Below are 25,012 nucleotides of genomic sequence, written 5' to 3' on the forward strand. Positions count from 1 at the left end.
ACCCTGGCGTATTTTATAATTTTTGTTAACAATGTCAGCTTATTAGTACCTATTCAATAAGTGGAGGGCAGTGGGTTTGATATATGTAACAAGTTTTGAGGTACACATTGTCCCACTTTCACCGTAGCACCATCATTTATCTAGCATTCACCAGATTTGGATTCAATAAATGAGAATTTTCAATAAATGGAAAAGTGTAGTACAAAGAGAGTGGGACATATGGCCAACTTGTGTTTATTTCTACTCCCCTTTCCATGTACTCAGACCCCTTCATATTCATCCTTTCCAAGCAATTAATCCACCCCCTATATAACAATTTCTTTTCCCTCTTCTCTAACTTAAGCCACCAGTAGCAAACTTCTTGGGGGCTCTTAAACTTCAAAGTTTAAGAGCCCCCAAGTTCAAATATTTTTCACTGCCTCTTTTCTTTGGGTGTTCCAAGAATTCTACATTCATGATTTGCAAGCAGTAGAAACAATGTTTTAAACTTTTTTTCTCCACACTGAAGTTCCCAGGTTTCCTCTACAATTTAGTGGCTTTGCTCTCGTTTTTTCTATCTGTTGACTCCACTCACAACCCTAGTCTGATTAAAAAAAAACTCAAATCAGTTCAGAACTAAAAGTCAATTTATCCAAAAATTTGTAACATATCTTCTCTTTCCCTAGCAGTGATTCCATTCCATTCAAATGAATAGTGGGGCTTGCTGTTTCTTTGCCAGTGTTTACATGTGGCTCGGTCCGAAAAGTCAACTAATCATAGATGGCACCCGACCTGCTGAGTTCCTCCAGCATTTTGTTATTCGTTGTTGAACTGTCTGATGCCCCAGTATTACAGCTGAAGAAATTACAGCTAGTTTGTGCTTCACTGTTGGACAAGACCAGAATTCAACCTAGCAGAGGTTTGATTACAAATTAAAGGCTTCTATGCTTTTGTGGGAACTGTGAACTTTACATTTGGTGGAGAAAAGTGCCAAGCTATTATTCAGTGGATTTTTCTGTTATTGTAATGTAAGTTCAATAACTAGTAATTAAGAATTGCCCGGAAATAATGATCAATTCCACTTTAATTTAAAAAAACTTCCAAATTTATTGACATTTCACCCTGACAGAAAACATTGAGTGTGTGTTTTCAACTTCTTGTACCACCTCCCTGATGGTAGTAATGAGAAGAGGGCCTAGATGGTGAGGTTCCTTAATCTAGGTGCTGCCCTTCTTGAGGCACCATCTTTTGAGAATGTCCTCAGTGTTGGGGAGGCCAGTGCTCTTGATGGAGCTGGCTGAGTTTACAACCCTCTGAAGCTTTTTTCCCCGATTCTGTGCATTTGTGTCTCTATACCAGATGGGTGATGCAACCAGTCAGAATACTCTCCGTGGTACATCTGTAGAAATCGGCTAGAATCTTGATGATGTACCACATCTCCTCAAATCCCAAATGAAATATAGCCACTGGCATGCCTTCTTCATAATTGCATTAACTAGGTCTTTCTTTCTTGTTGCCGATTGGCAGGCTGGGAGGTTGGGTTTGAGGTTCTTGTTGCGTGTGGGCTATCTGTTAGCTTTTGTGTAAGGGAGGGGTTGGGGGGGGGTTGCAGTTTGCGAGTTTTTTTTGTGCCGGGGTGATTGATGTCTTTTCTTTCAATTACTTCTATGGTTTTTCTGTACTGTTTGGCTATCTGGAGAAGAAAAATCTCAGCTGTATTCTGCATACATATTTTGAAAATAAAAATGAACCTTTGAAGCTTTCACCTTTTATTGAAGCACTTCTACTATTTTTCCAGCTCAACGTCATCCATTAAGTAGGAAGAACTGACCCAAGACCAATGGTCTTAGCACATTCATTCTATTTTCAGTCAGTTGGTAGAAAGGGAAAGATTGGAAAGCACCACCTGATCTGCATGTAGTTAAGAAGTATCCTCCTAAAGTTGGTATCAATTAAGGCAAAATTATAGAAATACACAGAAGTTACCTGCTCCAGATCCTCTTCCTTTTTAGCATCTCGCCTCAAAGGTTCATTCATTTCTTCTTGACTAAGGAGACTGAAGTTCTGGATTGCTTCAGACATACCTCGAAGAGAGCAGTATATTTCTTCTGAGTTCATGTTTTCTGCATCATAGTTAAATGCACTGCTTAAAAGATGAAAATTATGAATTGGCAAAGTCTTATTGCAGGGGGTTACTGTTGATTACACTCCATGTGTTTTAGCAAATGTAGCACTAGAAAGCACAAAACTGAAACTGATCTCACAAAATATGGTTCTGAATTGCCACAATAGAAACTACGCTTTTGATTTGTCTGAATAGAAACAAGCTCTGAAATCAGAGGGAAAATGAGAGGATCCAAGTCATATTAACAGTTTTAATTGCTAGGCAATTTTTGAAATAAAATTTGAAGGCCATATTTCGTAGTATTATTCTGCCTAGTCCCATCTATCCACATCCAGATCATAGCCCTCTCATCCATGCACCTATTGAAACATCTCTTAAATGTTCCAATTGAACCCACGTCCACCACTTCTGCAGGGCAGCTCGTTCCACACTGGCACCACCCTCAGAGTGAAGAGATTCCCTCCAGGTTACCCTTAAATATTTTACTATTAAGCCTAAACCAAGGACATCAGTTCCAGTCTCACCTAACATCAGAGGAAAAAGCCTGCTCATATTCAACCTTTATCCATATTCTTCATAATTTTGTATACCTCTATTAACTCCCCCTTCATTCTCCCATGCTCCAGGGAATAAAGTGCTAATGTACTTAAACTCTTCCTACTAGTTAGGTCCTCAAATCCAGGTAACATCCTTCTAAATTTCTCTACACTCTTTCAGGCTTATTCATATCTTTCCTGTAGGTGGTGACCAGAATGCCACACAATAATCCAAATTATGTTTCATTGTCTCAAACAACTTCAACATAACATTGCAACTCCTGTACTCAATATTCCAATTTACTAAGGCCAATGTGCCAAAAACTCTCGTTATGACCCTATCTATCTGTGATGTCATCTTAAGGAATTATAGATCTGTATTCCCAGATCCCTTTGTTCTACCCTGTGTAAGTCCTACCCTGGTTTGTCTTCCAAAAGTGTAACACCTCACACTTGCCTGCTTTAAATTCCACCTGTTTCAACTATCTTCTCATAGCAAACCAGGTTCAGATATCATCCGGCCCTCTTAATAAATCAGCTCTTCAGAGTTTGGTGTCATCTAACACCTCCTTCATCATAATATAGACCTTCTCCGGATTATCCATGTACCCCTTCCTGAACTCACTTCCATGCACATATTTCATCATGGTGAATACAGGTGAAGTGTTGAGGTAGAGAACTGTGGCTTCCAATGCACTTATTGGGTTATTTTGTTCAATCCCCGTTCCTAATTAATCCACTTACCTGGACATGCACAAAATCTTTGACTATATATTTCAGACCATTCAAAATTTCTTGAAAATGTTCCACAAGTCAATGTTAATTCATCAGTAACTAATGGCGCCCCTCCTCTATGTTTACCTTACCTTGGTGGTGGAGTATTCTGAGTTGCACTGGTCGGTGAAGTAAGGGGACTGGTCCAACCTGCAGGTGAGCGTGGTGTGCTTCTGGCAACAGAGCTGTTTCCTGATCCCTGCTGATTTTAAAAAAATGTAAAATTATTTTGTCATGCAGTTTTCCAATTGTTTCAAAAACATAAAACATCTTTTTTTAAAATATAAAAAGTATTCATCCCCCGGAAGATTTCATTTTTTATTGTTTTACAACATTAAATCACAGTGGATTTAATTTATTTTTGACACTGATCAACAGAAAAAGACTCTTCTGTGTCAAAGTGAAAACAGATCTCTACAAAGTGATCTAATTACAAATATAAAACACAAAGTAATTGATTGCATAAGTATTCACCCCCTTCAAGTCATTGTTTAGAAGATGCACCTTTGGCAGCAATTACAACCTTCAGTCTGTGTGGATAGGTCTCTATCAGCTTTGCACATCTGAGCACTGCAATTTTTCCCTGTTCTTCTTTACAAAACTGCTCAAGCTCTGTCAGATTGCATGAGGATTGTGAGTGAACAGCCCCTTTCAGCCCAGCCACAAATTCTCAATTGGATTGAGGTCTAGACTCTGACTTGGCCACTCTAGGACATGAACTTTGTTGTTTTCCAGCCATTCCTGTGTAGCTTTCTTTGGCTTTATGCTTGGGGTCATTGTCTTGCTGGGAAGCAAATCTCCCAAGTCGCAGTTTTCTTGCAGACTGCATCAGGTTTTCCTCCTGGATTTCCCTGTATTTTGCTGCATTCATTTTATCCTCTACCTTCACAAGCCTTCCAGGGCCTGCTGCAGTGAAGCATCCCCACAGCATGATGCAGCCACCACCATGTTTCATGGATAATGTATTTTTGATGATGTGTGATGTTTGGCTTACTCCAAACACAGCATTTAGTCTGATGGCCAAAAAACTCACTTTTGGTTTGATCAGACCATAGAACTTTCTTCTAGCTGACTTCAGAGTCTCCCACATGCCTTCTGGCAAATTCTAGCTGAGATTTCATTTGAGGTTTTTTTCCAAAAGTGGCTTTCTCTTTGCCACTCTCCCATAAAGTTGCAACTGTTGAAGTACCCAGGCACCAGTTGTTGTATGCACAGTCTCTCCCATCACAGCCAATGAAGCTTATAACTCCTCCAGAGTTGTTAGAGGTCTCTTGGTGGCCTCCCTGACTAGTCTCCTTTTTGCGTGGTCACTCAGTTTTTGAGGACAGCCTGCTCTAGACAGATTTACAGCTGTGCCATATTCTTTCCATTTCTTGATGATTGACTTAATGGTACTTCAAGGGATATTCAGTGTCGTGTATCCATCTCCTGAGTTGTGCTTTTCAATAACCTTTTCGCAAAGTTGCTTAGAGTGTTCTTTTGTCTTCACAGTGTAGTTTTTGCAAGGATACTGATTCATAAGCAGTTGGACCTTCCAGATATAGGTGTATTTTTATTACAATTAATTGAAACATCTTAACTGCACACAGGTCTCCAAAAACAGAACTCCATTTAACTAATTATGCGACTTCTAAAACCAATTAGTTGCACCAGTGATGATTTAGTCCGTCACATTAAAGGGGGGTGAATACTTATGCAATGAATTATTTTGTGTTTTATATTTGTAATTAATTTAGATCACTTTGTAGAGATCTATTTTCATTTTGACACAAAAGAGTGTTTTTCCTGTTGACCAGTGTTGAAAAGGCAAATTAAATCCACTGTGATTCAATGCTGTAAAACAATAAAACATGAAAACTTCAGATGAAGTTATTCATGAGACTGTGCAGAAACTGTCCATGCTTGATTATATGTTCTTATGGTTATGCCCATGAACTTGACATCTCTGTGAAAGAGATGCAAGGAAAGGTTGCCTTGTAGAAGTGCTGGGCTGCATACACTCAGTGGCCACATTATTAGGTACAGGAGGGAATCCAGGGTGGTCTTCTGCTGCTGCGGTAGCCCTTCCACTTCAAGGCTCAACATATTGTATGTTCAGAGCTGCTCTTCTGTCCACCACTGTTGCAATGTGTGGTTATTTGAGTTACTGTCACCTTCCTGTCAGCCTGAACCAGTCTGGCCATTCTACTCTGACCTCTCTCATTAACAAGGCAATTTCACCCAGAACTGCCGCTCACTGGATGTTCTGCAGTTCTGTTTATTATCATGCAGGAAAATTTAAGTTTTAGTCTCACAATTCTCTTTGAAAATAGAGAAATTTAATGCAAATTGCAATATAAACTAAAATTTCAAAGCAAGGATGTCATGCTGAGGTTTTATAAGGCATTGGTCAGACTGTACTTGGAGCATTGTGAGCAGTTTTGTGCTCTTAATCTAAGAAGAGATGTGCTGGTGTTGTAGAGGGCTCAAAGGAAGTTTATAAGATTGATCCCAGGAATGAAAGTGTTTACATGTGAGGAGCGTTCGATGGCTCAGTGCCTGCACTCGTTAAGAGTTTAGAAAAAAGATGCGGTGGACTAAACTGGCAAATTGGTTTATGTTTGTCACACATATTGAGGTACAGTGGAAAAACTAGTATTGCATGCTGTTCGTATAGAACAATTCATTACAACAGAGCATTGAAGTGAAAGAATAGAATGATTACAATGAAATGTTTAGAAAAAACATTGAAACCTGTTGAATGTTGAAAGGTCTAGATAGAGTGCAGAGGATGCTTCCTACAGTGGATGACTCTAGGACTCGAGGTACATCCTTAGAAAGAGGGACGTCCATTTAGAGCAGTGATGAGGAGGAATTTCCTTAGCCAGCGGGTAGTGAATCTGTGGAATTCACTGCCACAGATGGCTGTGGAGACAAGACATTGAGTATATTTAAAGCAGAGGTCTAAAGGTTCTTGGTTAGTCAGTGCATCAAAGGTTATGGTGAAAATGCAGGAGAATGGGATTGAGAGGGATAATAAATAAACCTTAATGGAATAGCTGAGCAGATTTGAAGGGCTGAATGGCCTAATTCTGCTCCTCTGTCTTATGGCCTTATGTTTTTAACATCCAGAAACCCACTGACCTCATCTTCTAATTCAATCCACTCATTTCAGAGAATTCAAGACATTGCAAGAATATTGAGAGAGGAGAACTCCTTTCAGTTATGATATACCTCAGAGTTGATATGTGGTGCCCAGAATGCAATCAACATAGTCCATTGGATGCCATATTGTAGACAGACCTATATCCAGCACAAAGCCAGCTACTTGCTTGCTTTAGAATGAAATCTTGTTGCCTGTCTTTGAAAAGAAATTGTATAGAGTCTCTATTATGTAACAGGGAATGGCAAATGCCAAAATGAGCAGATTGAGAGGGAATAGGTGACCAAAATGCAGATAGCAGCATCAGGCAGCCAGTTCAGCTGTCTCCCGATTATTCTCACACCCTAAGAGATTTTCCCTTTTAGATAGAGGGGTGAGAGTGATGACATTTCATGGGGTACACCCAGAGCCAGAAAGTAGTTGAGCTATACAATGGGGAGAAGGAATACTGATAAAAAGATTTAGCAATTGAGAGATTACAATAGTAATGGATATGACTTTAAGGTGCTGTGTTGCCCAAGCTTAAAATGGGATTAAAAAGCAGGATTTTAAAAGTTGATCATCTCAGGGTTACTCCTAGTGTTACATGCTAACAAGGAGTGAAGCAGGAGGATGGGGAATTAATGCAAAGCTGATAGCTTAAAATTCTGAATGTCTGGGACTCATTCTGGGACGTGTACAAGTTGGAAAGTTTACACCTCAACAGGGCCAAGGCAAGTATCCTAGCAAGGGAACTTGCTTTTGAGGAAGGTACTTTTGCAAAATGTTTTTTTTTGACAAATGGATGGAAAATTGAGAGAAGAGCCAGGAGGGAGATTAGAGATGCAAGTTAGAAATTTAGTCAGTAAACTAAATAGGCAGTGGTAATATCTGCAAGGTGAGTCAGAGAACAGAAAGTTTAAAAAGTTAAATTAGAATGTACTTTAACTGGATGCATTCTGCTCCAGCAAGGAGGATGAATAGCAGCATGCCATAAATGGATATACTCTGATTGTCATCAGAGAAATAAGCTTTCACTGACTAAATAATCCAGGGTATTTGAAATTTGGAAAGGGTAAATCAAATGGAAAAGGCGGTGGACTAAACTGGCAAATTGGTTTATGTTTGTCACACGTATTGAGGTACAGTGGAAAAACTAGTATTGCATGCTGTTCGTATAGAACAATTCATTACAACAGAGCATTGAAGTGAAAGAATAGAATGATTACAATGAAGTAATGAGAGCAGCCTGCAACAAGTCACCAGGCCTTGGTGCCCATCTTCGGATCCTTTTAAGAAGGATTGGCATTTTTTTTTCATTAGTTAGAAAGTATCTTGGTTTGGCAGTCCATTGCATAAAATAAAGAAGGCACTACTGGAGCAAGGTGGTCACTGCTATCAAATGAATATAGCATAAGCATTAAAACCCTTCATGGAACTTGACAAAGATAGGTGCATAGATGGGAGGGGTATGAAGGGCTATGGCATGGGTGTAGATTGATGGGACTAGGCAGTTTAAATAGTTTGGTACAGACTATATGGACTGAAGGGCTTGTTTCTGTGCTTTACTTTTCTATGACTCCATAGGTGAGGGGTACCATGTGGAAACCAAAGTCAATAGAATGTGTGTTAGAGTTTCAAACCTTGCTGTCATAATTGAATCTGGCTTATTGAAACAGTTAACTTTATCATAAATATTTTTGATCTACAGATAACAAAAATCATGTTGCAAATTTGCATCCAATGAGGCAGCTTACTGCATTAACAACCTGTTTAACTGAACAAAGTTACATTACCAGTAAAATAATTATAAGGACCAAAGCAAAAATACCTGGATAGTATTGCCTAAACTGCGAAGGTGTGTTTGAAGAAGTTTGGTTGCTCCATCTTGGAATGTTTTAGGTAGGGCTCCAAGCAGCATGCTGAACTCTGGTGTGTTGAGTTGAAACAGGCATATTAAAACTGCCTGGGCAGCCTAAAAGAGAAAAGATTGTTTGAAGTAACACTGAGAGAAATTTAATTAAACCCATCATCATATTCATAATTTCAATTGCAGCTTCACAATTATTGCTCAATATAAAAATGTACAGTATATGAATATTGAATAGATTAAAACTCATGCAAAAAACAGAAATAATACATATTAAAAAAGTGAGGTAGTGTTCACGGGTTCAATGTCCATTTAGGAATTGGATGGCAGGGGGAAGAAGCTGTTCCTGAATCGCTGAGTGTGTGCCTTCAGGCTTCTGTACTTCCTACCTGAAGGTAATGGTGAGAAAAGGGCATGCCCTGGGTGCTGGAGGTCCTTAATAATGAATGCTGCCTTTCTGACACACTGCTCCTTGAAGATGTGCTGGGTACTTTGTAGGTTAGTACCATAGATGGAGCCGACTAAATTTACAACCCTCTGCAGCTTCTTTCGGTCCTGTGCAGTAGCCCCCCCCACACCCAATACCAGACACTGATGCAGCCTCTCAGAATGCTCTCCACGGTACAAATATAGAAGTTTTTGAGTGTATTTGTTGACATACCAAATCTCTTCAAACTCCTAATGAAGTATAATCGCTGTCTTGCCTTCTTTATAACTGCATTGATATTTTGGGACCAGGTTAGGTACTTAGAGATCTTGACACCCAGGAACATGAAGCTGCTCACTCTCTCCACTTTTGATCCCTCTATGAGTATTGGTATGTGTTCCTTTGTCTTGCCCTTCCTGAAGTCCACAATCAGCTCTTTTGTCATACTGACGCTGAGTGCCAAGGTGTTGCTGCAGCACCACTCCACTAATTGGCATATCTCACTCCTGTACGCCCTCTCGTCACCACCTGAGATTTTACCAACAATGGTTGTATCATCAGCGAATTTATAGATGGTATTTGAGCTAAGGTTCCTAAGGTTGTCAAGCCGAGGGGTGGTAGAGAGGACAAGCTTGCCCTCCTAAAAGTGCTCCTCACGGCATGCGCCTCAAATAGCCTCTGACAACCAAGTCCAACTCCTGGCCTTCTTGTGTGGCTTAGCCTCTAAGCCTGACAGAACTGTTTCTACTGACAGGAGAAGAGGCAAAGGTGGGTCCTGGCACCTTAAAACCAGTTCTTCAGGTAGATGGAGCTCGTCAGCCTGGAAAGGTAATCCATCTAAGAGAGGGAAAACTCTGATTTCAAACCTCCACTGCCTTGCGGCCATACCCACTCATGGGAAAGGGTTTGGGAGTAAACCCTGTGGACAAATCTGGAGCTGGAGTCCCTAAGGCAGTCCAACGTTGCCTTCAACTTCGTTCTGGCAACTCCTGCGACGACATCGGTGCCAAGTTGTATTGGCCCTTGCCCTTCCCTTGGACAACATTGGTGGCATGGAGAGGGGAGACTCGCTGCATGGGCAACAGCCAGTCTTCCATACAACCTTGCCCAGGCCTGCGCCCTGGAAACCTTCCAGGCACAGATCCATGGTCTCGAGAGACTAATGGATGCCACCATTTGAGCTATGCCTAGCCACACAGTAATGGGTATAGAGAGAGTAGAGCAGAATGCTAAACACGCACCCTTGAGGTGCACCAGTGTTGATCGTCAGCTAGGAGGAGATGTTATCACCAATCCGCACAGATTGTGGTCTTCCGCTTAGGAAATCGAGCATCCAATTGCAGAGGGAGGTACAGAGGCCCAGGTTCTGTAACTGGGTGGCTAAAACTCCACAATGCTCCACATCACATAATGTTCCACATGTTATCTCACCAACGCTACTTCCAAACCTCTACATTCAATGCTGGAGGAGCTCAGCAGGCCAGACAGCATCTACAAAAATGAATAAACAGTTGATGTTTTGGGCCAAGATCCTTCTTCAGGACTGGAAAGGAAGGGGTTAGATGCCAGAATACAAAGGTGGGGGGAGGAGAAGGCGTTAGGTGAAGCCAGGTGGGCATGAAAGGTAAAAGGCTGGAGAAGAAGGAATCTGATAGGAGGGTGGATCAAAGGAGCAAAAGAAGGGGGGGGGGGCACCAAAGGGAGATGATAGGCAAGTGAGAAGAGGTAAGAGGCCAAAGTGGGAAATGGAAGAAGAAGGGAGGGGAAAGGAATTGTATTTTTTTAACTGGAAGGTGAAATCAATATTCATGCCATCAGGTTGGAGGCAACTCAAAGGTGTTGCTCCCCCATCCTGAGGGTGGCCTCATCGCGCCACAAGTGAAGGTCACGGACTGACATGCTGGAATGGGAATGGGAATTTTATATTCAACACCCTGACAGCTTTTATATTCTTCATTGTCTTGTCCACTTGTGACTCCACTTTAAATGAACTATGCATTCACATTCCAAGGTCCTTCTGTTGTCCAACAGTAGCCAGGTCTTTCCATTCAATGTAAAAGTCCTATCTTGATTTGTCCTTCCTAAACATAACACTTCACACTTTTCTGAATTAAATTCCATTTGCCTCTAATCAAGACCCACTGCAATTTGATAGTTTCTGCACTATGATAAATACTATTTTAGCATCAACTACAAATTTATTCACTACTGCTCATATTTTCATCCATATCATTAATATAGAAGACAAATGGCGGCGCGATGCAGCTTGCAGCGGCCACTCCGGAGCTGATTATCTGTTATTTGTGAAGTGGGGTGCTGTGCGCAATCATAATCGATTGAAAACGGACGTGGAAGCACAGAGAAACATCCGGAAATTCCAGGAAGACCTTCTTCGTTGCTGCTGCCGTTGTGAGGTCCAGGACTCTGCTGGGAAGAACAGGCCCCCAGTCCTCGGGGTCACGTTGCCGATGGCCGTTGGCGGGGTCGTCTTAATACGCTCGGCAGAGGATGGAGCTCGGAGAAGCTGTGCCGGAGGGGATGGTCGTCGGCTCGGAGGTTCGACGGACTCGGAGTCCGCTGCGGTCAGGTCGCTTTCAGTGTGTGCTGCGTCTGTGAGGCTGAGTCGGGCAGCGCCATGGAAGTCCATAGCGGGGGTATTTCCTTCTGCTGCTGGCGTGGGATGGCCAGTCTGTCGGGACCCTGGGGACTTGTGGAAACTGTGTGGTGATTTCTTTTGAACTTATTGTCCTTTAACATCTTTGGACTATTTTTATTCAGATTCAGTTTATTGTCATTTAGAAACCACAAATGCAATGCAGTTAAAAAATGAGACAACGTTCCCCCAGAATGATATCACAAAAGCATATGACAAAACAGACTACACTAGAAAATCCACATAACGTTTGGCAATCCCCAATCCAGAGTCCGGAGAGGCTGCTGCGTATTAATATCGCGCTACCGTCTACTCTTTCCCAAAACAATAATGGTCTGTTTTTTTTAATCAATTATGCTATTGTTTGCACTGTTGTAACTATGTGGTTTTGTGCAGGTCTTGTAGCTTTAGTTTTTGGTCTTGTTTTTGTCTGGTGGATTTGGAGCTCCTTTCCGGGGAACGCGCTAAGACGGTAGCGCGATATTAATACGCAGCAGCCTCTCCGGACTCTGAATTGGGGATTGTCAAACGTTATGTGGATTTTCTGGTGTAGTCTGTTTTGTCATATGCTTTTGTGATATCATTCTGGAGGAACGTTGTCTCATTTTTTAACTGCATTGCATTTGTGGTTTCTAAATGACAATAAACTGAATCTGAATCTGAATCTGAAATAACAATGGGCCCAGCAACAATCATTGGGACACTATCACTAGCCACAGATCACCAGTTTGAGTGCTCTCTCTCCACCGTCACCCTCCGTTTCCTACCAGTCAGCTAACTTCGCATTTAGTTTGCTAGCTTTCCTTGGATGCTGTGTGGTCTAACTTGCCAGAGCAGGCCGTGGCAGAACATTTAGCAAACAGTGAACAAAACTCATGAAGTTTTAAGATGACTATGAATAAGGGTAAGTATGGATATTACAGGAGAATATAAAATTGAGAAAAGGCAAACGGTGAGAGAATTAGGCAGAAACTGGAATGAGCAGGCTTTTGCCTCTTGCAACTATTATACACTGAACCAGCTTCCTAAAAGATAACAAAGATTATTCATAGTAAAGAGTTACTTTTCATTAGTGTTTTAAAATGCAAGACCATTCATTAGCCTCCTGAGCATCAAAGACATTTTCAAAAGGCGAGGCCTCAAAACGACAGAATTCATCATTAAGACTATAAGTCCATAAAATATAGGAGCAGAATTAGGCCATTTGACCCAGAACTGTTCACAATACTCCACATGAGGCTTCACCAGAGCTTTATAAAGTCTCAACATTACATCCTTGCTTTAATATTCTAGTCTTCTTGAAATGAATGCTAACATTGCATTTGCCTTCCTCACCACAGACTCAACCTGCAAATGAACTTTTAGGAATCCTGTACAAGGACTCCCAAGTCCTTTTACGCCTCAGTGTTTTGTATTTTTTCTCCATTTAGAAAATAGTCAACTCTTTCACTTCTTCTACCAAAATGCATGACCATACACTTCCTGACATTGTATTCCATCTACTTCTTTGCCCATTATCCAAATCTAAGTCCTTCTGTTGCCTCTCTACCTCCTATAAACTACCTGCCCTTCCACCTATCTTCATATTGTCAGCAAACATTGTAACAAAGCTATTAATTCCATCATCAAAATCATTGACATATAATGTATAAACAATCAGTCCCAGCACAGACCCCTGTGGAACACCACTAGTCACCAGCAGTCAACCATAAAAGGCTCCCTTTATTCCCACTCTTTGCCTCCTGCCAATCAGTCACTGCTTTACCCGTGCTCGAATCTTTTCTGTAATACCATGGGCTAATTAGCTTGTTAAGTAGTATCATGAGTGGCACCTTATCAAAAGCCTTCTGAAAATCCAAGTACACAACATCAACCGATTCTCCTTGATCTGTCCTGCTTGTTATTTCTTCAAATAATTACAACAGATTTGTCTGGCAAGATTTTCCTTTGAGGAAACCATGCTGACTATGCCCTAGTTGGTCACGTGCCTCCAAGTAGCCCAGAACCTCATCCTTAATAATCTACTCCAACATCTTCCCAACCACTGAGGTCAGACCAACTGACCTATAGTTTCCTTTCTTCTGCCTCTCTTCCTTTTTGAAGACTGACTTTTGCAAATTTCCAGTCCTTTAGGCCCCATGCCAGAGCCCAATGATTTTTTTTGAAAGATTATTAATGGCTCCACAATCTCTTCAGCCACCTCCTTCAGACCTTTCAGTTTCCCAAGAACCTTCTCTCTAGTTATGGTAACTTCACACACTTCATGACCTCTAACACCTGGAACTTCCACCATACTGCTAGTGTCTTCCACAGTGAAGACTGATGCAAAATTCCTATTCAGTTCATCTGCCATTTTGTTGTTTCCCATTACTACTTCTCCAGCATCATTTTGCAGCGGTCTGATAACCACTTGACTCTCTTTTACATTTTATGTATCTGAATAAACTTTTGGTATCTTCTTCAATATTATTGGTTAGTTTACTTTTGTATTCCATCTTTACCTTCTTAATGACTTTTTAGTTGCCTTCTGTTGGTTTTTAAAAGCTCCTTGATCCTTTTATTTTCCCACTAATTTTTGCTCTAAGGACTCCCATTGCCCAGGACATGCCCTCTTCTCAATGCTACCATCAACGAAGAGGTATATGAGCCTGAAGGGACACACACAATGTTTGAGGAACAGCTTCTGCCCCACTGCAATCAGATTTCTGAATGGATGAGCTCAATATTTACTACTATATATGCTACTTCAATTTTTTTTCTTTTTTTTGCTCTCTTTTTGCACTACTTATTTAACTTGCTTTGCTTTCTTTTTAATATATACTTATTATAATTTTAGTTTTTATTATTAGTTATGCAATGTACTGCTGCCTCAAAACAACAATTTCACGACATATGCCAGTGATTTTAAACCCGATTCTGGTTCTTCCAGCAGATTATTTGTTGCTCCAGGAGTTTGAAGCTCAGATGAACAGACTTAAGAATAGTCATGAAACTTCTGAACCAATGGCCTGAACTAACCTGATTCTGATTCAGGCATTTCAATAATACTGCGGTTTTGTTAAGAGAATACACATTTAAATGAATAAACTAACTGGAAATAATGATTAAATTAATTGAAATAATTGTATATGCTTTGACAAATATACAGTGCCATACCACCCAAGAAAACAATACAGAGGTAAATCAGGTACCTTTCGAACGTCAGAGCTCTTTGGCTCTGTTGTCCACGTGATGATTCGTGATACTGCCAGTCGTGTTTCACTAGAGTTTACAAAATCTGCTGGCTCCATTTGTATCGTCAGGGTCTCAATGTATTTCAAAATGGCAACTTTCACCTGTAATTTGCAAAGCAAAATCTGAAAGTGCTTTTTTCACTTCACACATGTTACAATAACTTAGATAAAGTTAAAACAATAACAAATAATCAAGCATTAATAAATAAATTTAGTTCAGAAATTCTCAAGGAAAAAACCATGAACAGGCAGTAAGTAGAGTAAAATCATAAAGACCTCATATTTTAGTTGGAGACAAGTGAAGAGATCTTCACTTGCTGATAAGTGAAGAGTTGCTTGTCACAGGCTGAGATTTTTAAAATTATGCCAGATGACTGGAGGATGGTGAATGAGGACCCTCTTTTCAAATAGTATGGTAGAGAAAAGCCTGGTATGACAGTATTAGGAAGTTATTGAAAAAGAAATTCTGAGGGACAGGATTAATGCACACTTGGAAAAAGAATGTTAATGAGCAGAGGGATCTTAGGGTCCAAGCTCATAGCTCCCTGTAAGTGAATAAATAGATTGATTTGGTGGTAAAGAAGGCATAAGGCGTGTTTGCCTTTATTAGGCAAGGCATTGAATTCAAAAGTCAGAAGGTTATGTTGCAGCTTTATAAAACTCTCGTCAGGCTGCGTTTGGAGTATTGCATACAGTTCTGGTCATCTCATTATAGGAAGAATGTTGAGGCCTTGGAGAGGGGGCAGAAAAGGTTTACCAGGATGCTGCCTGGATTTGAGGACATGAGCTATAATGAGATAATGAAATACAAGATTATGAGAGGCATATATAGAGTAGACAGACAGTACTTTTATCCCCAGGGTTAAAATGTTTGATACCAGAGGGCATGCAATCAGGTGAGAGGGGGTAATTTCAAATGAGAAGCAAGATTTTTAACACAGAAAGTGGTGGGTGCCTTGAATGTGCTGACTGGGGTGGTAGTAGAGGCAGATACATTAGATTTTTAAGAGAAGTTCAAATAGACAGATGAATGTGAGGAAATCGGAAGGATATGGACATTGCATAGGCAGAGGGGATTAGTTTAGTTAACCTCTTGATTATTAATTTAATTGGTTCAGTGCAACATTATGGGCTAAAGGGCCCATTCCTGTGCTGTATTATTCTACGTTCTATGTGATCTGAGATGGCCGTCATGGCTGTGTCAACAGAGGACAGAGCTGTCAATTTGATTGAATTTTTTGAGTAATTAACAAAGAGCAATGATGAGGGGAGGGCAGTATAGTAGATGTGGTCTACATGGACTTTGAAATGATCTTTGACAAGGTTGTCATGGTAGATCATTCCAAATGTCAAATTCCATGATGTCAAATAGGATCCAAAAGTGGCTTAGTAATAGAGGACAGAAGATAATAGTAGAAGACCGTTTTCGTGGTTAGATGCCTGTGACTAATGTTACTCCACAGCGATCAGTGCTGTTGTGATATATGTGAATGATTTGCACATGGATGCAAAAGGTATGATTGTTCACCGTTGCTGGATTAGACTGTATAATTGTTGTTTTCTTTGCAGCTTAACTTTTATGCCTGCTAATATTGTAATATAATGACCCATATACATGTAACTGTTTAGATCTTAAGACTATAAGACATAGGAGCAGTATTAGGCCATTTGGCCCATTGAGTCTACTCTGCCATTCAATCATGGCTGATCCTTTTTTTCTTCTCCTTTTCTTGCGATCATATATGCAATTGTTCACTGTGCACCTTCGTGGTTACAGTTCTTTGCAAGTTCTCAGGTATTGTATTATTTGGCAGTTGTATAAGAAGAGTTGACAACTCAGGCCCAGCATCTTTAGTCTTTCTTTCTCTGTTCTTAGCTAATAAGACTTTTGTGTTATATCTTGGCAGTGAGACATATTCAATTCTACTATTTGATTTATTAAAGAACAGCAAAGTATGGACAATAAAAGAAAGTGAAAAGCAAGAGTAAGGTTTGATTTCCTGAAAGCTGCATTTATTAGAGTTCATGGAAAGAAAGGCAGATGATCTGGAAAACTGAGTCCATTGTGCAAAATGATCCTGTCAGGTTACAACTGCAAAATTCAATGATGATTTCTGTATTTACAACTAACCTTCAAATTTGGAGTCTGTGTCTGATCCACTGTGAAACGCATCAAAATGCTGAACTGAAGGTCATTTGGGAATGACTCCCTGCAAAACAAGATTTAAAAGAAGTGCTGTCAGCTCATTGACATTCTTATCTTTTAACATCACATTGCATTGCACACCACAACTTTCAATGTTGTTTTCTTTTATGTTTCTGCAAAGACTAATGAATAAATAATAATTGCACAGCATTTGTCAATAAAGTCCATTTGTACTGCAGTTCTCCAAAGTATAGTACTTTGCTCATTCTGTAGACTGACAATTTAATTGGCTGGTTGCATCACAGCCTGGTATGGAAACACCAATGCCCTTGAATGGAAAATCCTACAAAGAATAGCAGATATCGTCGCAAAAACAAAGGAGCTGCTTGTGGATTACAGGAGGAATGGAGAAGGGCTAACCCCTATTAACATCAATGGATTTGAGGTTGTGAGGATAAACAGCTTCAAGTTCCTTGGCATCCACATCACCGAGGACCTCACGTGGTCTGTACACACCAGTTGTGTGGTGAAAAAGGTACAACAGCGCCTCTTTCACCTCAGATGGTTGAGGAAGTTTGGTATGGGTCCCCAATCCTAAGAACTTTCTACAGGGGCACAATTGAGAGCATCCTGACTGGCTGCATCACTGCCTGGTATGGGAACTGTACCTCCCTTTATCACAGGACTCTGCAGAGAGTGGTGCAGACAGCCCAGCTTATCTGTAGTTGTGAACTTTCCATGATTCAGGACATTTACAAGGACAAGTGCGTAAAGAGGGCCCAAAGGATCATTGGGGACCCTAGTCACCCCAACTATAATCTACTCCAGTTGCTACCATCCGGGAAACAGTACCGCAACATAAAAGCCAGGACCATCAGGCTCCAGGACAGCTTCTTCCACCAGGCCATCAGACTGATTAACTCACGCAGATTTGAGTGTACTCTATATTACACTGACTGTTCTATTTATTATAAATTACTATGATTGCACATTTAGACAGAGACAAGGAGTAAAAACCTGGAGGTCAGCGGGAGACGCTCATGGAGTGAGTACTGTTTCAGATCCGCTCCATAACCTTTACTTTTTTTAACCTTTGATCACCCTTATTCAACTTATTGTTACCTACACCAAAAGATTCTTGCTACTTTCTCGGGCTTATCGTTAAGATTTTATTGTGAATTCTTGAAGATATGCAAACAGAAATGGCTCTTAGATCCAAAGGACGAGAACCGGGGCGTAACCCGAACGGTAATGGAAAGAAGCAAGCTCAACCGCAACGCACTGAGTTAAGTTATGAACTGCTTATGGAGGTTTTGGATAGAAAATTTGATAAACAACATCAAGCTTTTAAACAAGATATAAAGGCTTTTCAAGATTATATGGTTAAGACGGATTCAGTAATTAACCAGCAACAAATTCTTATCGCGTCTCTGCAAGAAGAAGCTCGGAAACGAGATTTGACAATTGAAAAATTACAACAGGATTTAATTTCGACCATTAAACTGGTGGAAACACTTAAAGCCAAGAGTGTCGATTTCGAGAATCGGTCCAGAAGACAGAACCTACGCATACTTGGTCTCCCAGATGGCATAGAAAAAGGCGATCCTTCGAAATACTTTGCTCAATTTTTAAAAGATGCGTTTCCGTCGGTCTTTCCAGAGAACCCCCCGGTACTTGACCGAGCACATAGAATTTGGAGTCGTTCATCGAGTGCTTCAGCCAAACCTCCGGTGGTAATTGTCCGGTTTCACTACGTACACGACAAAGAACAACTCATTCGTGAGGCTCGGAGGGCTGGGATGATTAAATTTCAAAATTACTATTTCCGTTTGGTGGAAGATTTTAGTTCTGAAATTATGAAGAAAAGGCTTCTTTTTAAACCTCTGATGTCTGAATGTTACGAGAAAAATCTAAAACCTGCGCTCTTATACCCGGCGAAGCTCAGGATCTCACCGCCAAACGCTCCTCGTCAGGTTTTCCTTTCGACTTTTGAAGCGAAAAAGTATTTGGAGGAGAACTTCCCTACTGCTATAGACACTACTCTCTAATAAATGAGTGATTCTGATCGTGAAAGATGGTTTTCGATTCCTTAAACCAGGGTTAGTCTCTGGCTATTGGTGTAGGGTTATCCTATACTTCATATTTAAGTTAAAGTGTGCTTTCGTTATATTAATCGCTCTGTCTCATACACTTTAACCACTATACCATATTTTTGACTACTATTTTTGTTCCCTTGAAGGTATATTTTTAACCTTTCGAAGGGAATTTTTTTTTTATTATCAAGATGGTAGTTTTTTGCAAAATATTCTTGGTTTTGTTTAAGATGGCGTTATTGTTTCTTTTTTCGTCTTCTTCCTATAATGCATCGCTTATCATATAACCATATAACATATAACCATATAACAATCACAGCACGGAAACAGGCCATTCCGGCCCTCCTAGTCCGTGCCGAACTCTTAATCTCACCTAGTCCCACCTACCCGCACTCAGCCCATAACCCTCCACTCCTTTCCTATCCATATACCTATCCAATTTTACCTTAAATGACACAACTGAACTGGCCTCTACTACTTCTACAGGAAGCTCATTCCACACAGCTATCACTCTCTGAGTAAAGAAATACCCCCTCGTGTTTCCCTTAAACTTTTGCCCCCTAACTCTCAAATCATGTCCTCTCGTTTGAATCTCCCCTACTCTCAATGGAAACAGCCTATTCACGTCAACTCTATCTATCCCTCTCAACATTTTAAATACCTCGATCAAATCCCCCCTCAACCTTCTACGCTCCAATGAATAGAGACCTAACTTGTTCAACCTTTCTCTGTAACTTAAGTGCTGAAACCCAGGTAACATCCTAGTAAATCGTCTCTGCACTCTCTCTAATTTATTGATATCTTTCCTATAATTCGGTGACCAGAACTGTACACAATATTCCAAATTTGGCCTTACCAATGCCTTGTACAATTTTAACATTACATCCCAACTTCTGTACTCAATGCTCTGATTTATAAAGGCCAGCGTTCCAAAAGCCTTCTTCACCACCCTATCTACATGAGACTCCACCTTCAGGGAACTATGCACTGTTATTCCTAGATCTCTCTGTTCCACTGCATTCCTCAATGCCCTACCATTTACCCTGTATGTTCTATTTGGATTATTCCTGCCAAAATGTAGAACCTCACACTTCTCAGCATTAAACTCCATCTGCCAACGTTCAGCCCATTCTTCTAACCGGCATAAATCTCCCTGCAAGCTTTGAAAACCCACCTCATTATCCACAACACCTCCTACCTTAGTATCATCAGCATACTTACTAATCCAATTTACCACCCCATCATCCAGATCATTTATGTATATTACAAACAACATTGGGCCCAAAACAGATCCCTGAGGCACCCCGCTAGTCACCGGCCTCCATCCCGATAAACAATTATCCACCACTACTCTCTGGCATCTCCCATCTAGCCACTGTTGAATCCATTTTATTACTCCAGCATTAATACCTAACGACTGAACCTTCTTAACTAACCTTCCATGTGGAACTTTGTCAAAGGCCTTGCTGAAGTCCATATAGACTACATCCACTGCCTTACCCTCGTCAACATTCCTCGTAACTACTTCAAAAAATTCAATAAGGTTTGTCAAACATGACCTTCCACGCACAAATCCATGCTGGCTACTCCTAATCAGATCCTGTCTATCCAGATAATTATAAATACTATCTCTAAGAATACTTTCCATTAATTTACCCACCACTGATGTCAAACTGACAGGTCTATAATTGCCAGGCTTACTTCTAGAACCCTTTTTAAACAATGGAACCACATGAGCAATACGCCAATCCTCCGGCACAATCCCTGTTTCTAATGACATCTGAAAGATCTCCGTCAGAGCTCCTGCTATCTCTACACAAACTTCCCTCAAGGTCCTGGGGAATATCCGGTCAGGACCCGGAGATTTATCCACTTTTAAATTTCTTAAAAGCGCCAGTACTTCCACCTCTTTAATTGTCATAGGTTCCATAACTTCCTTACTTGTTTCCCACACCTTACACCATTCAATATCCTTCTCCTTAGTGAATACCGAAGAGAAGAAATCGTTCAAAATCTCTCCCATCTCCCTCGGCTCCACACATAGCTGACCACCCTGATTCTCTAAGGGACCAATTTTATCCCTCACTATCCTCTTGCTTTTAATATAACTGTAGAAGCCTTTCGGATTTACTTCCACCTTATTTGCCAAACCAAACTCGTAACTTCTTTTAGCTTTTCTAATCTCTTTCTTAAGTTTCCTTTTACATTCTTTATATTCCTCGAGCAATTCCTTTACTCCATGCTGCCTATATCTATTGTAGACATCCCTCTTTTTTCGAACCAAGTTTCTAATATCCCTTGAAAACCATGGCGCTTTCAAACCTTTAACCTTTCCTTTCAACCGAACAGGAACATAAAGATTCTGTACCCTCATAATTTCACCCTTAAATGACCTCCATTTCTCTATTACATCCTTCCCATAAAACAACTTGACCCATTCCACTCTCTCTAAATCCCTGCGCATCTCCTCAAAGTTAGTCTTTCTCCAATCAAAAATCTCAACTCTAGGTCCAGTCCTGTCCTTCTCCATAATTATATTGAAGCTAATGCTATTGTGATCACTGGACCCGAAGTGCTCCCCAACACATACATCTGTCAGCTGACCTATCGCATTCCCTAACAGGAGATCCAACACTGCCCCATCTCTAGTCGGTACTTCTATGTATTGTTGCAAAAAGCTATCCTGCACACATTTCACAAACTCTAAACCATCCAGCCCTTTTACAGAATGAGCTTCCCAATCTATGTGTGGAAAATTAAAATCTCCCACAATCACCACCTTGTGTTTACTACAAATATCTGCTATCTCCTTACACATTTGCTCTTCCAACTCACGCTCCCCATTAGGTGGCCTATAATACACTCCTATCAGTGTTACTACACCTTTCCCATTCCTCAATTCCACCCAAATAGCCTCCCTAGAGGAGCTCTGTAATCTATCCTTCCAAAGCACCGCCATAAGATTTTCTCGGACAAGCAATGCAACACCTCCTCCTCTGGCCCCTCCTACTCTATCACACCTGAAGCAACTAAATCCAGGAATATTTAGTTGCCAATCACACCCTTCCTGCAACCATGTTTCACTAATAGCTACAACATCATAATTCCAGGTATCAATCCACACTTTAAGCTCATCCACCTTTCTTACAATGCTCCTAGCATTAAAATAGATACATTTAAGATACTCTCCACCTCCTCCTCTCTTTTCATCCCTAGCAATGCATTCAAATTTATTATCCTTTTCTTTCTTCTCCCCTACAACTTCGGGCTGAGCGCATCCCTCCTCCATCACCTGCCTGTCCTCCCTCACACACGGTCTACTTACTTGCTCTACTGGTGAACTAACCTCCTCTCCCATAGTTTCCTCAAATTGATTTCCGCCCCCCCATCTTACTAGTTTAAAGTCTGCCCCGTAGCCCTAGCAAACCTCCCCGCTAGGATATTGGTCCCCCCAGGATTCAAGTGTAACCCGTCCTTCTTGAACAGGTCACGCCTGCCCCAGAAGAGGTCCCAATGATCCAGAAACTTGAATCCCTGCCCCCTGCTCCAATCCCTCAACCACGCATTCATCCTCCACCTAATTCCATTCCTACTCTCACTGTCGCTTATCATAGTTTAAGTACTTCTTGATTTGTTTGGGTTATAACCCGATTTATAAACTTTTAGTGATTATACTCTTTTTTTTACAACTAAGCACATTAAGAAGCGCAGATTTTAGTATTGCGATCATAATTCTTAAATTCTTTAATTCTTAAAGTTGGAGTGGTTTTTTTCATATATCCTTTAAACACGGAGTGGTCTGCCGCTGATATGGGGGTAGATTTAGTCTCATTTTTTCCTTTTTTTAGCCATATTTTGGCTTTTTTTCTTTTTCATGTGGGGGTGGGGGTTGGTCTGTTTTCCTTTTTTATTTTTCTTTTATCAATTTGTTTTAGTTTTTTCACTCGGGCTGTTCTTGAACTACAAATATGTCTACGATGTCGTCACTTCCGGGTCCGCTCTTTATTTTTGTTCCTCTTCCGGGTGCATGAGTTTATAATATGGTTAACCCTTATTATATTACCAAAGGGATGACTTTAGAACCATGGCTCAAACCATTAACTTTGTGTCTTGGAATACTAATGGTTTAAACCATCCGATTAAACGAAAGAAGATTTTTAAAGTATTCCAAAGACTTAATGCTCATATCATTTTTGTACAAGAAACTCATGTGAGGAAGGAGGACAAATATTGCTTTTTTAGGTCTTGGCGGGGTCAACAGTACCATTCGAATTCGAATGCCAAAGTTAAGGGAGTTTCAATTTTTATTGACTCCTCTATTGCATTTGTTCAACATGATATCCTTTCGGATCCGAATGGTAGAGTTTTGTTAATTACGGGTTTACTTTGTAATAAAAAGGTTGCTATGGTTAATGTTTATGCTCCAAATGTGGATTGTCCTGACTTTTTTAAGTCCTTATTTACTTCTTTACCTAATTTAAATGAATATAAGTTAATAATGGGTGGTGACTTTAATTGTTGTCTAAATCCTTTGATGGACAAATCTACATCTATTCAGACTTTACCCAATAAGTCGGCCACTTGTATTAACTCCTTTTTGACTGATAATGGAGTTTTTGATATCTGGAGATTTCGTCATCCTAATGATAAGGAGTTTTCCTTTTTCTCACATGTTTATCACTCCTATTCGAGAATTGATTATTTTTTTATTGACTCTTGTTTTATTCCATCGGTAATTGGTTGTAATTATGATATTATAGCTATTTCTGACCATGCGCCATTAAAACTTTCTATTAATTTTACGGATACAGCTTTAAGTGCTAGACAATGGCGATTTGACTCTACCTTATTGCAAGAGCCGGACTTTATTAAATTTATGAAGGAGCAGATCGATTTCTTCTTTTCAACTAATTCCACGGAAGATATTTCTTGCGGAATACTTTGGGACACCTTTAAAGCGTATATACGTGGACAGATTATTTCTTACTCTGTTGGTCTGAGAAAACGCATTAAGAAGGAAACTCTTTTATTGGTTGATAAAATTAAGGAGATTGACAAGAAATATTCGACTACTCCTAGTAGGGAGTTTTACAAACAGAGGGTTGAACTCCAAAAGGAACATAGTTTATTACTTACATCTCTGATTGAAAATCAATTAATGAAAACCAGATCTGATTTTTAAATACATAGTGATAAATCGGGAAAACTGTTAGCTAGTCAGCTGAAGAATGTTTGGGCTAAACGTCAAATCACTAAGGTTCGTCAGCAGAATGGGGATTTGACAGTTAACCATGATGAGATAAATAAGTCTTTTCAAGACTTTTATACCTCCCTGTATCAATCTGAATTCCCTCAGGATCATAATACCATGTGTGATTTTCTTGGGAAATTGAATTTTCCAAAATTATCATCCGATGATCTTTCAGTATTAGATACTCCGTTCACGGATGCGGAAATTAAAGGGGTTATTTCCTCAATGAATTCAGGGAAAGCACCAGGTCCAGATGGGTATACAGTAGAATTTTTAAAATGTTTTTCTGCTACTCTCTCTCCTTGGCTATGCAAGGTTTTTGAAGAAGCAATTAGATTGGGGAATTTGCCACAATCTTTTTATAGAGCTTCCATTTCTTTAATACTGAAGAAAGATAAAGACCCTACTGACTGTGCATCTTATAGACCAATATCTTTATTGAATGTGGATTCTAAGATCTTTTCCAAGTTACTGGCTTCCAGGTTGGAGAAGGTATTACCCCAAATTATTTCGGAAGACCAAACTGGTTTTATTAAAAATCGCTATTCTTTTTTCAATGTTAGGAGATTACTGAATATTGTTTATACTCCTTCACATAACACTTCAGAATGTGTTATTTCATTAGATGCGGAGAAAGCATTTGATAGAGTTGAATGGCCTTACTTATTTTATGTGCTGGAGAAGTTTAATTTCAGTCCGACCTTTATTTCTTGGATTAAACTGATTTATCAAACTCCAGTAGCCTTGGTGTTTACTAATAATCAAATATCTCCATTTTTTCGTTTATTTTGGGGCACTAGACAA

The 25,012-nt window shown here is 40.1% G+C and overlaps 1 protein-coding gene across 44 annotated transcripts in view; it reads right to left on the bottom strand.

Moving 5' to 3' along the window:
- clasp2 (cytoplasmic linker associated protein 2) overlaps positions 1-25,012 on the bottom strand; it is a 380,510-nt gene that overhangs the window by 36,566 nt on the left and 318,932 nt on the right. For 23 of the 44 annotated variants that reach the window (XM_073033811.1, XM_073035463.1, XM_073034798.1 and 20 more), the window contains 5 exons: positions 16,850-16,928; positions 14,677-14,820; positions 8,367-8,510; positions 3,507-3,616; positions 1,966-2,125 (listed from right to left, as the gene is read on the bottom strand). In XM_073033811.1, the coding sequence (XP_072889912.1) occupies positions 1,966-2,125; positions 3,507-3,616; positions 8,367-8,510; positions 14,677-14,820; positions 16,850-16,928 (637 nt within the window). The remainder of the gene's footprint in view (positions 1-1,965; positions 2,126-3,506; positions 3,617-8,366; positions 8,511-14,676; positions 14,821-16,849; positions 16,929-25,012) is intronic. The other 21 variants (XM_073035883.1, XM_073034575.1, XM_073035242.1 and 18 more) reach the window with 3 other exon arrangements.

The sequence above is a fragment of the Hemitrygon akajei genome, chromosome 1 (genome assembly GCF_048418815.1).
Source record: "Hemitrygon akajei chromosome 1, sHemAka1.3, whole genome shotgun sequence".
Lineage (NCBI taxonomy): Eukaryota > Metazoa > Chordata > Chondrichthyes > Myliobatiformes > Dasyatidae > Hemitrygon > Hemitrygon akajei.